This window comes from Hydra viridissima, unplaced genomic scaffold, assembly GCF_058129835.1.
Source record: "Hydra viridissima isolate aposymbiotic clone 2 unplaced genomic scaffold, HvirCarnegie_v1 scaffold_1, whole genome shotgun sequence".
NCBI classification, from domain to species: Eukaryota; Metazoa; Cnidaria; class Hydrozoa; order Anthoathecata; family Hydridae; genus Hydra; species Hydra viridissima.
In genome coordinates this window covers 9,394,581-9,408,341 of record NW_028324300.1, presented here as the reverse complement: position 1 = coordinate 9,408,341, position 13,761 = coordinate 9,394,581, and the positions used below count along the sequence as shown (strand labels likewise).

The following is a 13,761-nucleotide window of genomic DNA, read 5'->3' as shown; positions in this document are numbered from 1 at the left end:
CAATTATATATGTAATTTTTACATATAAAATTATTACATATGTTAAATTAAATTTATCTAAATTCTAAAATCTAATTTACACTATTATGTAATATAAAGAGACCATTCTGCAATAATTTTTATGAGGTTCTTTTTTCTAAGAAGTCATTTTTTGTATTTAACCACAGATAATTATGTTAAGTTCTTTAAATACCAAAGGTTTCTGTTTATTTTGGAATATTTTAAGTAATGTCACTGGATTCTTTATCTCAAAATTTGTAATATACCAATTTGATTTTAATTTAATTGATAAATTAGTGCTTCATTAAAACAGCACAGAAGCACTTTTTTATGTGGCATTAAAGTCAATGTTCAAATTGTTTAGCTTGTTTGTATAATGCACCATTAGAATCTTAGGTTAGAACTCACATCTTAGATTTTTAATTCTTACAGCATTGTAATCACAATATGATGACAATTACTATGATACAATACACAATATGATGACAGTTATCATCGTATTGTACTAAAATAATAATATTTACATTCAATTGTTCTTATCATGGTTATAATCATGGTAATGATAATGTTTTATACTGGTTTGTATTTGAAGTTTTTATTAAATTGAGATTTTTCTTCTTTTAGAAACTAGAATGGTTGTTTTAGCAGACAAGTTGATTTTTTTAACAGATAATGGCGGGAAGTTTCAACTTTTATCTGTTGATAATAAGGTATTTTAAACTTTATTTGAAACAGCAATAAAATCTACAATAATAATAACTGTTGCTTAAGTTGTTTAAAAAACATTTATGAGCATTAATTTTATTTTGGCATATTTTAAAAATCTCTTAATATTAAGTTAGTACAATTTTTTAGCCTCCGGTTTTATTATTAAAAAGTGTTATGGTGCGAGAAGTGGCTACAGGTACCTTTTCATAAATAATTTATTTTGTTTTTGAGCTCACTTTTGCTTTTAATACTTTAAAGTTTATATTTGCAGTCTTATTTAAATTTTTCAAATAAATGTTTATAAATTACTTTTTTTATACCACCAATGCTGACATCAGCATAAAAATTATCTTAAAAATTTCTGTAGACAATAAAGCTTTGTTTTTGGTGAGTAATGGTAAAGATGGTGCTCAAATGTATGAAGTTGTCTGCGACAGTTATAAAGATAAAAAAGAGTGGGTTGTGTTTTCTTATTAAGTAACAATATATCAAATTTTCAAAGGAAGTTTGTTTAAACCTATGTTTTTTTTTATTTTTACAGGTTTATGCCAAAACTTCAAAGCTATATTAGAGATTGTCCTGATGAGGGTGGCAAGTTAAATTATCTTTATTGTTTATTTATTAAGTTTATAATACCAACAAAAAAACTAAGAACAATTTTCAAAAATCATTTGGAAAATTACTCTTAGTTTGTTTACTGGCTTCTATATGATATTTGGCTTTAGTTTTAAATATGTACAAAAAATTTTACAAAAATCACAGACTTTTTCCATCATGTCAGAATTTTATTTAAAAAATCTGAATTTATGAAGAGAAAAAAAAACACAAAAAGATGCAAAATTGTCAATAATGATATTTCTTTTCTTCAAATATCCAGCTTCTTGCCTGTATTCAAATAATTAATCAATTGTTACAAAAGCAAAAAAAAAGGTGAAATAATAAATGCAGTTGTGTTATTGTTTTTCTCACACAAAATCAAATGCAAATTTTGGTGGTGGAAAAAAAGAGGGTTTTCAAGACAAAAAAAAAAAAACTTTTTAGAAAATTTGTTGATAGCTTCAAGATTAACCTAGGGCTCTCACTTATAGAATTTGCAAAAAGATAAGGATTTTCTCATAGTCTTGTTGTAGAAGTTTGACATAAATATAGCCTTCATTCTTTCAAATCACAAAATGTGCCAAACTGTTATAAAACTCAAGAAAAAGTGCAGAAGCCCTCTGCAGAAAGTTTTACAGCATTTTTATTTCCAAAAACTTTGTATTATTGAAGATAATGAAACTTACATCAAGTATGATCATCAACAAATTCCTGGGACTGTCTATTTCACTCCCAAGTATAGAGAAGTACAAAGCTTAAATACACTAAATATAAGTTTCATAAAGTAACCTTGATAGATTAGGCAAGCTATTTGCACACAAAAAAATTAGCAACTGATATTTGTGAATCCATTTTTACCATTCAAATATAGGTTATAGATTTCTTAAAAAACATCTTTTACCTCTCATTAGTTCCCATGATAATGGACCTGTGTTCTGACCTAAGTGACTTCAAGTCATTATCATAAATTCATGGAAAAAAATATCAAATAGTTATGATTTTAATGCTGTGCATAAGCTTATGGAGGCTACCAAAATAAAAGTATGAAGTTTTACTAGATGTCTGCCAGAATAAATTTCCTTAAAACATTTTGTATCTCTATGTTAATGTATTAGAATTAATATTTATTTTTAAATAAAGATTGATTTATTTTATTTACTCGCTTTAAAACAGTAAAATTCAAGAGATAAAACTATAGTTGTTCTTAAATAAAAGAAATGCTTCAGAGGTTTTCCTAAAAAGCATAGCTATTTTTATATTACAAAAAAAACATTACACTGAGACTGCTATTTTCTGTGAAATATTTGTTTTCAATTAGCAACCAGTTTTGCATAATTAAAGTACTTGATATTTTAAAGAAAAAAAATATTTTGCTAATTTCTTTATAATCCCAAAACACTTTATAAATCTAAGTATTAAATATTACTTTTTAGATTTGATCAGTTTTTTTATATTATTTATTGTTGAACACTTCAAAGACTTTCATATTTTTTATTAAGACAACACAACAGATGAAGAAGAAAACAAGAAAGAAGAAGCTGAGAGGATGGAGAAGTTGAAAGAAATTGCAGGTAAATACAAAAGTGATTTTAATGTGTAAATTTAATCTTACCTAGTTGAATTTGATAAACTAAGTTCATTTTATTTAGAACAACTTCAGATGGCAGAGGAAAAAGTAGTAAAGATTTTTACAGAAAAAAATAAACTTGTCAATGATATGAGGGTGATTAGTAACATTGTTCATTGTTCATTTATATTTTATTCATTTAATTTGTTTTTTTTTTGTTTAAGTATACTATTACCGATATTACTTTTTATCTAGGAGCTTTTAGAAAATATGGATGAGTCTGGATTGATAAAGGTTGTTATGTATTTGTATTTTTACTTGTTTCATATAAAATGAATTTTATTTGACATTAAGTGTAAGGTGATGCTTTATCTATTAATTTGTAGGGGCCACCATGTACATCTATTAAACGTGCAGATATTGAGAATGCCAGGTCTTTGTTGTTTTTTTTTTTCTTTATGTATTCTGATAAAAATTTTAAAAAGTATGAATATTTAAAACATAACAGAGTCCTTCATAGTAATTGAAAGAATTAAAATTGTTTTTTCCCCTTTTCCTCTAATAGATCTTGACAGCAACATATTATATTTTTATACAGTATATATTTGACATTTCTATTTTCGTTTTTAGAGAAACTTTAGAAAACTGTCTTTCAGAAGGTTAGTTATAACCATGAGTGTAATTGTTATTAAAATATTAATTTTTTTTAAAAGCTTAAAATGAAGAAACATTTATTTTTACAACTTGTCTTGCTCTAAAGTTTGTCTGATGGAATCTTTCTTTTAAGTGAATGCACTTGCTTCAATCATTTGCTCCTACTCAGTTGATCTAACAATTACTAGTCCGTCACCTTCTCCAATAAATAACACAGCCTCTATCACTTCTGGTAATCATGCTGCATCCATAACACGAGCTGATACTTTTAATGCTACAGAACAGCGTACTAAGCCGCCTTCTATCTCTAATAATGTTAACCGTATATCATCAATGAAGCCTATTAATCGATCTATAACCTCAATGGTTGAAGAATCTAAACCTAGGCGACAAAGTCAACTTTTGTCAGCTTTGGGTCGTGGTGCAAAAATGATGGGTTCTACAGAAGATTTAACTTCAGTAGCCTCATCTGCATCAATGTCAAGCCTATCGACCGTAACTTCAGCATTGTCTCAGGTACAGTTTTAAGAATTATTTGTTGCATCTTAATGGTTCATGTTACTGATTGCCTTGTGTAGGTTTACTGTGCGCATTGAAGTATGTATGCATGTTACTTTATTGTTTGTTGACTCCGTAAATTTCTGTTGCATTTAGGTTACTTTGTTTCAATCACTAAAGGATCACTTAAGTTCATTAGTTGTGAGTTTTCTTATTCTATTTTCAATGATATATCAGCTTTATTATTCATCCTTGATTATTTTTAAAGGGTGCTATGTACTTACTGAAAGCAGAATTATTTTTTATATATATATACTTTTAAAGGAAGTAACAAACAGACAAGATTTAGAAGTTGCCAAGTAAGTAATAGATTTCTTAAATTTGTTGTTGTGTTTATATATTAAAGATCAGCGTCTGATGCATATGAAGCATATGATCTATATATAAGTTTTAATGTTACAAACCTTACTTTGTTTACTTTCAGACTTCGTTAGTTCAAAACTATTGTATATTGAAAAGAGTTTACACAATGCCTTTTTTTTTAATTACTTTTTTTTCATTTAAGAATGCGTTTGGATCTTCAAGAGGCAAGGTTAGAAAATGTAAAGTTAGTCGAAGAGCGTAAACAATTAGAAGAAAAGTTAATTCAGCAGCAAAAAGACTCCGATCGTCAATTACGTAATGAGAACGAAAAGTACTTGAAACTAACGCGCGAATTTAAACGTAATAACGATAGACTTAATAAGCAAATTGACGAGAAAAAAATACAGTATCAACAATTACTCGAAGCTTATAACGCTCTTAACAAACAATTGGGAAGTGAACTTTCTAATAATGCAGATGACAGTACCAATCATAAACGGCAAAGTTCTGAGGAAGTATTATATTTTTGATGCTTTTCAGTAAACATACCACTAAGGCGGGTTTCGAAAATATCCGTTTTCGTACAAGTGGTAGCATTTCAATAAGGCAAGCGTTAACTTGCATAGAGGCATACTCACTGTGTGCTTCTTCATATATGTAGAAAGTCGATCTTTCTACGGTTTTTATATTTTTTTAGTGTTTATTTTTTAGCTCTTTCAAATTTTTACTCATATAGCGTACCTAGTTTTCAAATTCTTTTTTTTTTTTTTAATTTAATTATTAAAAAGAGTCTGACGCATTTATGAAAAATATTATCATAAATGCAAATAATAACGATGGGTGTGCGACTCGCTTTTTAATTAAAAAGTTTAGAATCTGACTAAGAATTCTCCTTTTCAAAGACCCATACAGAGCTTGTAAATTTTTAGTATCCTCGTTTGTTTGTATATAAAAGAGGATCGAATGTGGTATAGAGCTCTACTATTTATCGAAATGAGTTTATAAATTCCTTAGCCCAAGGTTACAAACATGTACTAAATGATATGTTATATATATTTTTTTGGTGATTTTTTTAATGCTTAAAGTATTTTGTTTTGTTTTGTTTTGTTCTGTTTTTGTGTGAATGCTTTTTTAAGTTTTTTTTTTTTTTGGTTTGTAAGTAATTTATTGATAAGATCAACGATAATCTCCGTTATAAACATACATATACTTAAGTACCTTATCATCTGATGGAGAAAAAAAAAGGCCATTTTAATTATGTCATTATATATGTGTGTGCGTAAAACGGCCCTTTTTTCCTTAACGTTTAATTAAGAAATTTGCTGTTCAGAGAATACACTCACCTTTCTGGTTGAATTTTTATCTGAAAAAAGGTATTTATTTTGGATGATCTCATTAAGAATCTTCTGTAAATTGTTTCGTTACAGAAACGTAATACGGAATAGTTTAATATATTTTCTTCAATTCGTTTGAAATAACTTGTCTTAGACTGTATTATTCAGAAATAATTTTGAGTATGCATGTTACTATGCACAAATTCTTTCGGTTTTTGATCCTTTTTGCACGTTCTATAATACGTAGAAAATTGAAAAAAGAATTCGATGCGTGCTGATAACACAAGTTAAAAAGAAGTTATAAATTGTGAGATGAAAATTCCGGTTGTTTTTTCTCTAATTTCTAAGAAGTTAATGAGTAAAGAATTTATCGTAGTTTCACTAGCTCTAATTTTCAAGTGAATTTTTCGCATCGACTGGTGTATTGTTATCGTAATCCATTGAATAGTGTATTATCATAATTGCAAGCATCGGCGTATTTGTTTTTCCGTTAGTAACGACTTTAATACTAACTCCTATATCAGTCATTGGAGATAAATCGAAATTTAAAGTATTTTATATATTTAGACGAAGTTGTAAGATTCCAGAAAAAAATTTGCTATACATTAAATACTTTATGTTATTTTCTTTCAATCCTTCATACGATAGCTCAGAATTTTAATTTAAATCTGTTAAAAATTATTTTTCAAAAACAACAAAATATGAATGAATATGAGCTTATCACACCAAATACATTTTCCATTTTAATAAATTTCAGGAAATTTTTCATCTTGATAAATTTCAGAAAATTCAATTTATTTTGAAAGGCTGACAGAAATCTGTTCTTGATTCAACACACGAAAATCAAACGTTGATTTTTATTGTTAAAACAGCTTGTACATTTGCTGCATGTTTCTTCCCTTTGAATCACACTAAGGGCCTGTTTATATGGAAAGCGGGCTAGCTCGGCAAACGAGCCAGCCCGTTTACCGAGATATCAACGTATCAATATTTTAACCTAATTTTATTTGGCGTTTATATGAATAAACGAGCTAGCCCGGATAGCGAGATCTCACTGTTTTTTGCCGAGATCTCGGCAAACGGGCTCACAGTGGAAAATTGTAGAGCAACAGCATATCATAAATGTTTTTTACTAATGTCGCTACTGTCATTATATTTCAATTTTATTTATTAGTTTAATAGTCAATCATTACTATAATGCAGGAATTTCATATAATTTTATGTAAAAATAAAAGATTTGAAGCCCTACTGTTTATTACTTTTACGGATGTTCATTTCAAACCTGTTCGCTTCATCACTTTAAAAGTTAATTTTCTAAAAAACTTTCTAGGAATAAGTATAAAGTATTATATATTTTTGAAAAGCTCATGTTATGGAAATTTTAAGAAAATTTTACATTTTTACTTATATGGTTCAGTTTAGGAGTAATTATTTGAACAATAAAATATATGAAAAAAAATAATATTCTTCAAGTTCACTGAGACTTTTAGTAGTTACCCACGCTTCCCCACGCTTTACATTTAATGTAGTATTGTAGCCTAGGTGTTTATTAAAAACATGTATAAGAATGAGTTGCAGAAACGTGCGGTTTCCGAAATTATCGAGAAAAGAGTGATAAAAGTAAAAAAACAGAAAACCTCTTTTTATCGTGGTTTCAAATTTTGTTCATTTATAACAATAGCTTGGTATATGTTTTTTAACTTATTATCAATTTTTTATTGATACCATAGCATTCTTGTATTTTTGCACTCATTTTGTGGTGAATGTACACTGCCAATATATAAAGAGTTGAAACATTTATATCAGTATAACAAATTCACAGTGGAAATTAAACCGACTCGTTTGACTATTGAATCTTACTTAAGTTACTTTTGTGACTTGTTAAAATGACAACTTTTAAGTGTTTGAAATGTAAATTATTGCTTTCCTATATTGATGGAGGAAAGACAGTTGAAGCACTGTCAACAATTTTAAAAGAAAATTATCAATTTTCTGGGGACAACTTGTGTTTCATCATTAGTGATATTTAAAGGCACATTATTCAGTCTTTTAATAAACGATGGATACTGGCGTCACGGAAAAAGGAAGCTTTTTTATCTAAGAACAGTAATTGGTTGGATATTGTGTATCTTTACCTAACTCAGAAGAGGCAATTACCGACTCCACGCCATCTACTTCTTTTGAAAAACGCGGAAGGCCGTGCGTGTCTTATGGAGATTCGTCAGAATCCAGCAAAAAAAGAAAAAATACCATGTTACTTAAGGAATATGGATTTGAACATATCTTTAATACATATCTTCAGGTGTTGCGTTTAATAGGAGAAGAAGCAGAAGCAAAACTTGTGGAATCATTAAGGATTGCTGATAAAGACAAAAAAAAAATTAATATCGAGTTTTATGGAAAACGCAAGCCAGAAAAATATGCTAACGAATGAAAAAGCACTCAGCATGTTTATTAATTTAGATTTAACAAAAGCACAGTATTTGTACATGAGGAAGATGACAAATGAACGAAACTGTTCCATATTCCCACCATATTGTAAAATTCAAGAAATTAAACAGACCTGCTATCCACCATCTTCTGCAATAGAAATTACGAACACACATCCGAAAATTCTGGAACTGCAAGATTTATTGGATCACACTGTAGCTAGAATTTTGACCATAGATTCCGTGTACAGTATTGAATTCAAGCATTTACTTTCATATAGTAAATGGGGCTGTGATGGTTCCTCTGGCCAAAGCCAATACAAGTAGAAACTTCCAGAGGAATCTGAACTTATTTCTGATGCAAATTTGTTTACTAGTTCTTTGGCGCCTATCAAACTAATTGATAAAGTAACTGGCGCAGTTGTTTGGCAAAATCCGGCAACTTCATATGTTCGTTTTTGTCGACCTATATGCATAGAATTTTGCAAAGAGACTTCTAAGAAAACTAAAGTCATTGTAGATGAAGTAAAGAGCCAAATAAACTCTTTGCGTGAAATGTGCAAGAACTTGATGAAGATACTCTGCAGCTTTTGAAAGTCAACGAACTGATTTCAGGAACTGAAAGTCCCTATGTAGTTATGATATAGTACCTTTAAGGTGGTACCAGGGTAAAAAACGGCTGTTTTTGATAAAATTTTGAAAAATACCAAAATTAATGTTTTGAATTCTTAAATCTACCTATTTCACTATGTGTTTTGCAAAAACGCATATTGAACAACGACCTTAGAAACGCTTTTTTTCTCGCTAAATCTCAATTTTTCAGAAAAAATAAGTTTTCATAGAAAATAGATAATAGGCTGAAATTTTGCAGGTTTAAAGATGAACATATTACGAATGTTGTCTATGAAGCAAATTTTTGTTATTTTTTATTTAAAACCCATTTTTATCATGCTTTGGTCCCAAACTTCCCTTATATTTATATCTTAAAGTTCGAATGTCAACCTGGTAAAATTAAAAACGTTTTAAAAAATTCTGCTTTTAGAAAACATTCTTAATACATTGAAGAATTCATGTTCAAATTTTCAAGCAGTTTTGACTCTTTTTGAGTTAGTTATATTAGATGAAAGAATAAACAGTTTTGGGGGTAACATAACACTAATTATGCACATAATTAATGACGTCATCACTAATTTTTTTTTTTTGGCTACTGTTTTATATATTTTTTTTGTTCATTAATAGAAAAGAGCTAAAGTCTATTAATAGTTTTCAATTTCTTGTTAAAAAGTTACCTTTACCCTGGTACCACCTTAATATACCTATACATTATTTTATAAAAACAACTATTTAAAAATTGTTATTAAGAAACTGTTTTAAATATTTCTATAATTAGTAGGTAAGCACTTTATGTATTTTTCGTAGTTTTTAATAATTTTAAGGTATTTTCATACATTTGTAAAGCATTGTGTTAAAGTGTAAATTAACAAACTGCCAATTTTGAAGTTTTTGATTTTTATTTATTTATTTTTAATATTGTATTACAAAAAATTCTTATAAAAAGTATTTCTCAAGAAGCGTCATATACTACTTTACATTTGTGCAAAATTTCAAATCTCTATTTTTAGTAACAAAAAAGTTATCGATTTTTGGTCCGAAACACACCTTTATTTTCCACTGTGGGGCTGGTTAATTTCTTATATAAATTTGTACGCATGCGTACAAACTCTTACATTTTTTAAATTGAAAGCTTCCGCGTAAAATAATAAATTTAATAATAAAACTGACAACTTCCGTGTACTTAAAATTTTAGTTGTTTTGCTTTCATAATTTACCAAAGATCCAGTATCTTTTAAGTAATATAAAGTAATAGCTACTTTTTTATCTGCTGATAGAGCTCTAGAGTTCGGCGAAAAAGGGTCAGGAGATAAATAAGGGATTAATCTGAAACCAAATTCATGAAAAGAAACGTGAAAGGCTAAAATTTGTTTTACATTCATCGATGGGAGCTACACCAGTTATTATATTATGTCACCATAAATCAGTTCTGCCAGTTTTAAACCAGCAACTACGATTTTTTCTTTTAAGGCACCTCTCTCTTGCTTGTTTCATCTTTTGAAGTGATTGTGATCGTTTTCGTAAAAGAATAATATTTAAAAAATTATCAAATTTAAATTTGTAAAGCTCATATAAGACAATTAGGCTTTTAAGAAGCATTATTTGTGTTATATTACCAGTTAAACATATTGTTAAAATGCAATGTGTTTTTTTTTTGTCGCTAGCCGCCATCTTTAAAGTTATTATTTTACCGATAAAGAGGCCAGCCCTGCTAGAAAAAGCCAGGCTGACCTCGATATAACTTTTTATTTTTTTGGCGAAAATTCATATAAATGCAATTTTAAAACTGGCTCGTTTTCCAGACTAGCTCGGCAAACGGGCTAGCCCTTGTCCATATAAACAGGCCCTAAATTTATTAAAGAAAAAATGTAAAATGTAAAGCTTTTTGAACTTTTCCCGGAATTGCTTAGTATTATTCTAGGAATTTCGTAGCGTGTGTTTTTTTTGTTTTTATGATTAATCTCGATTAAACCACAAACTTACAACCTCTGATTTTACTCCATATATAATTAGGTAGAGCGCTTACCAAAAGTTTGGTCAAAATACGTAACGATATTGATAAACGGAACCAAGACACCGTTTAAACGTTGTTCACAGTAGGTCTTTTAATTGGTTGCATGTCAAATTTATAAAAAATAAAGCTTTATTGATTTCTCAGAGCTTTTCAGAAATTACAAAATCTTCATTTTTTTCCATTTATATCAACGAGTTCAAAATCGTCATTAGTATAAATGCAGTTTATCTTATCCGTTTTCTTCTTCTTTATTTTTTAGGGGGGAGGGGGCCTCTTCATATCTCTTTTCTTCTTCTATTCCCTTTTCATTTTAAAATCTTTTATATTACCTTGAGCTTAGTAATTACTTGCGCTCTTGGTCCCTTTTGATCTAGCAAAAAAACTACATCTTCTTTTCGTGATTTCATGCCCTTGCACTCTTTCAGAACTTGCTCATCACATTAACTAGGAGTAATATCAAAAACTTATCAAACTTGTTTGTAAACTCCATCTCTCTTTGTAATTGCTTCCAGTTCACGCAATACAACTATTGTAAACCATATTCTATTTAATTAGTATATTCATTTTATTAGTATTTTCACTTCATTTTGATTTCACCTATATTATTCTCATTACAATAATAATAATAATTAGGCAATAATTACGGAAAAAACACATACTACATTTAATCACTGTATATTAAGGTATGCACACTGAATATTGATTGTGTGAGGTATTTGATGCATTCCTCAAATCTCCGTTATTTGTATATACTGATATACATTACTGCGTTTCTTTCTTCGATTTTTTACCAAGGGTGGAGAGCTCGAAAGGGCTAACTACCCATTTAAACAAAAAACAAAAAAGACTTTTACTAGTTTCCATGCTATGCAAGACTTTTAAATTGATTAAACAGAGTTGTGCAAATTTTGGTTGGAATGTTTCCCCAGATCCAACCTATTTCATATTATAAACTACTTATGGAACCTATTCGGATCTTGTCTAATTTTTTGTCCGCCAAAAATTGTTAAAGATGTCAAAGCCCAAATAGATATGGTTGGATTCAAATCTGTTGATCATTTTTTTCTATCCAAGTTTTGACTATGCGAATTGTGAAAGCAGAAACCATATACTGTAGAGACTTCCACCATTCTTTACGATCAATCAGTATGTCTTTTTGATGGAACCTTGAGATTCAGCCGTGTCTCTATGTAGGTGTAGGAGTTGATTCGGCTGTATTGATATTACACAAACTACTCCATTAACGTTTAAGCAGCCAAAAGTACCGACACTTCCTCTGTCTTCCTCTGTCATTTGAACCTATTTTCATCATTAATTGTATAATAATTGTTCCCTTCTATGACAGCATAAATTGTGTGGATATTCTCATTCAAACCGTTCTTTTAGAGAAGCGACAAACATGTTAATAAATTAAAAATAGATCTATCGATCAGATGTTTTTTTAAGATCTCCCGTTAAACTACATCCCTCGACATATTGTAACAAGGAGTGCTTTTGTATTTTTTTCTCGCTAAACCATGTATTAGGACACTTTCATCTCTTCTTCAATTGAAGAACTTTTAAGTTTTCTCAACCTTTTGTCAATTGGTTTTTCTTATCATTCTCTAAGTCTCCTTCTTCTCAAAGTAAGCCCAAAAAAAAGTTCAAGAAATCAACACTGAAGTGTTTCATCAAAGTACATATCTCACTTAAACAAGCAGTATATTTCAAAACCTTACGCTCAGATGTGACATTCTTCACTCGTAGCTTTAAAGAATGTCTATGTCGATGTGTACTAAGGGTTTTACTTTGAAGTTTCTCAATTTGTACTTCAACAAGAGCTTTACTACTCAACACTAGTTCTCTAATATATTCATCGTCTTAGGTTGCTTACATGTAGTTCGAATAGGTAAAAATCTGTTGCATTAACCATTGTGTTAATTTAAAACTTTTAAAGTTATAAAATTGATTGAAGCCTTTAAATTTTTTTTTTTTTTTACACCAAAATGATCTAAGTGTCCATGCCATTAGAATGCAATGAGATCTAACTTCAGAAACTATCTTTTTATCGAAAAAAAAACATCAATAGATGGAGCCATCTGTATGTCCATGTATGTCATTTTCTCTAATTGATCAAGTCCATTCAATTCGTTGATACAATTAAACATTATTCTTATCATTCAAGTTATTATTCATATTTCACGTTCGCTTTGTGGTTTATTTGCAATCGTGGATGAATCTGCTTTTAAACTAAATGAACATTTAAAAAACAAACGCAAGAGGAAAATAGAAATTGAAAAAAGAATAAGCGGAGATGGGTGCAAGACCAGCAAAACAAACAAAAAGATATTTAAAAAATACCACCTACAGACACGCTATGAATCATTCCTTTTTCGTAAGTTTTGTAATAAAATTTTTTTACCTATTTGATTGGTAACCTCGTTAATTTTTAGGTTTTCTTTTTTTTCTTTTTTTTTTTTAACTTTTGGTCATCTGTAAGTGTAAGTTTAGTTCCCCTGATGTTTAGTTGCCCTGTTGTTTTTCACATGAAAAAAAAAAGGCTATTCAATGGCTTTTACAAGTTGGGAATCAATGAACAGGAAAGCTTTTTAATGGAACTGATGCAAATCCTACCCGCCGCAAGGTGTTGACATTGAAATTATGACACAAACGACATCAGAAGGCAATCAATTATCAGTTTAAAAGTTCTTGATAGTGAAGGAGAACTCAAAAGGGATTGCAAAAAAACATTTCTGGACATTTTTGCTATAAGCCCCCTAAAGCTGATCACTCTTGTTATTAGAAAAAAAAGCTGGTTTGACCACTTTTAAAGAAAATTTTTTTCCCATATAGATCACTTATCTCCGCTGCGCCTCAATTATCTTTCGATTTTATGTAAGTATGTGTGTGTATGTATGTATCTCTCTTTCTCTCTCTCTCACACACACACGTAAACACTAAGCATTAGGGATATAATTTAGTTCATTCTACTAAATTAGAATGTCC

The 13,761-nt window shown here is 29.2% G+C and overlaps 2 protein-coding genes across 7 annotated transcripts in view; both read left to right on the top strand.

Annotated features, from left to right (window-relative positions):
• LOC145187990 (uncharacterized) overlaps positions 1 to 5,471 on the top strand; it is a 37,711-nt gene extending 32,240 nt beyond the window's left edge. For all 6 annotated transcript variants that reach the window (XM_090089711.1, XM_090089720.1, XM_090089739.1 and 3 more), the window contains 13 exons: positions 625 to 710; positions 856 to 904; positions 1,076 to 1,163; positions 1,250 to 1,299; positions 2,805 to 2,876; positions 2,955 to 3,028; positions 3,128 to 3,166; positions 3,259 to 3,305; positions 3,503 to 3,531; positions 3,660 to 4,042; positions 4,181 to 4,225; positions 4,349 to 4,383; positions 4,590 to 5,471. In XM_090089711.1, the coding sequence (XP_089945837.1) occupies positions 625 to 710; positions 856 to 904; positions 1,076 to 1,163; positions 1,250 to 1,299; positions 2,805 to 2,876; positions 2,955 to 3,028; positions 3,128 to 3,166; positions 3,259 to 3,305; positions 3,503 to 3,531; positions 3,660 to 4,042; positions 4,181 to 4,225; positions 4,349 to 4,383; positions 4,590 to 4,917 (1,325 nt within the window). In that variant the 3' untranslated portion in view covers positions 4,918 to 5,471. The remainder of the gene's footprint in view (positions 1 to 624; positions 711 to 855; positions 905 to 1,075; positions 1,164 to 1,249; positions 1,300 to 2,804; positions 2,877 to 2,954; positions 3,029 to 3,127; positions 3,167 to 3,258; positions 3,306 to 3,502; positions 3,532 to 3,659; positions 4,043 to 4,180; positions 4,226 to 4,348; positions 4,384 to 4,589) is intronic.
• A 5,947-nt stretch (positions 5,472 to 11,418) lies between these two features.
• LOC149893253 (mucosa-associated lymphoid tissue lymphoma translocation protein 1-like) overlaps positions 11,419 to 13,761 on the top strand; it is a 109,186-nt gene continuing 106,843 nt past the window's right edge. Inside the window, exon 1 of the mRNA XM_090081028.1 lies at positions 11,419 to 11,459. The gene's annotated coding sequence lies outside the window, so the exon portion shown is untranslated. The remainder of the gene's footprint in view (positions 11,460 to 13,761) is intronic.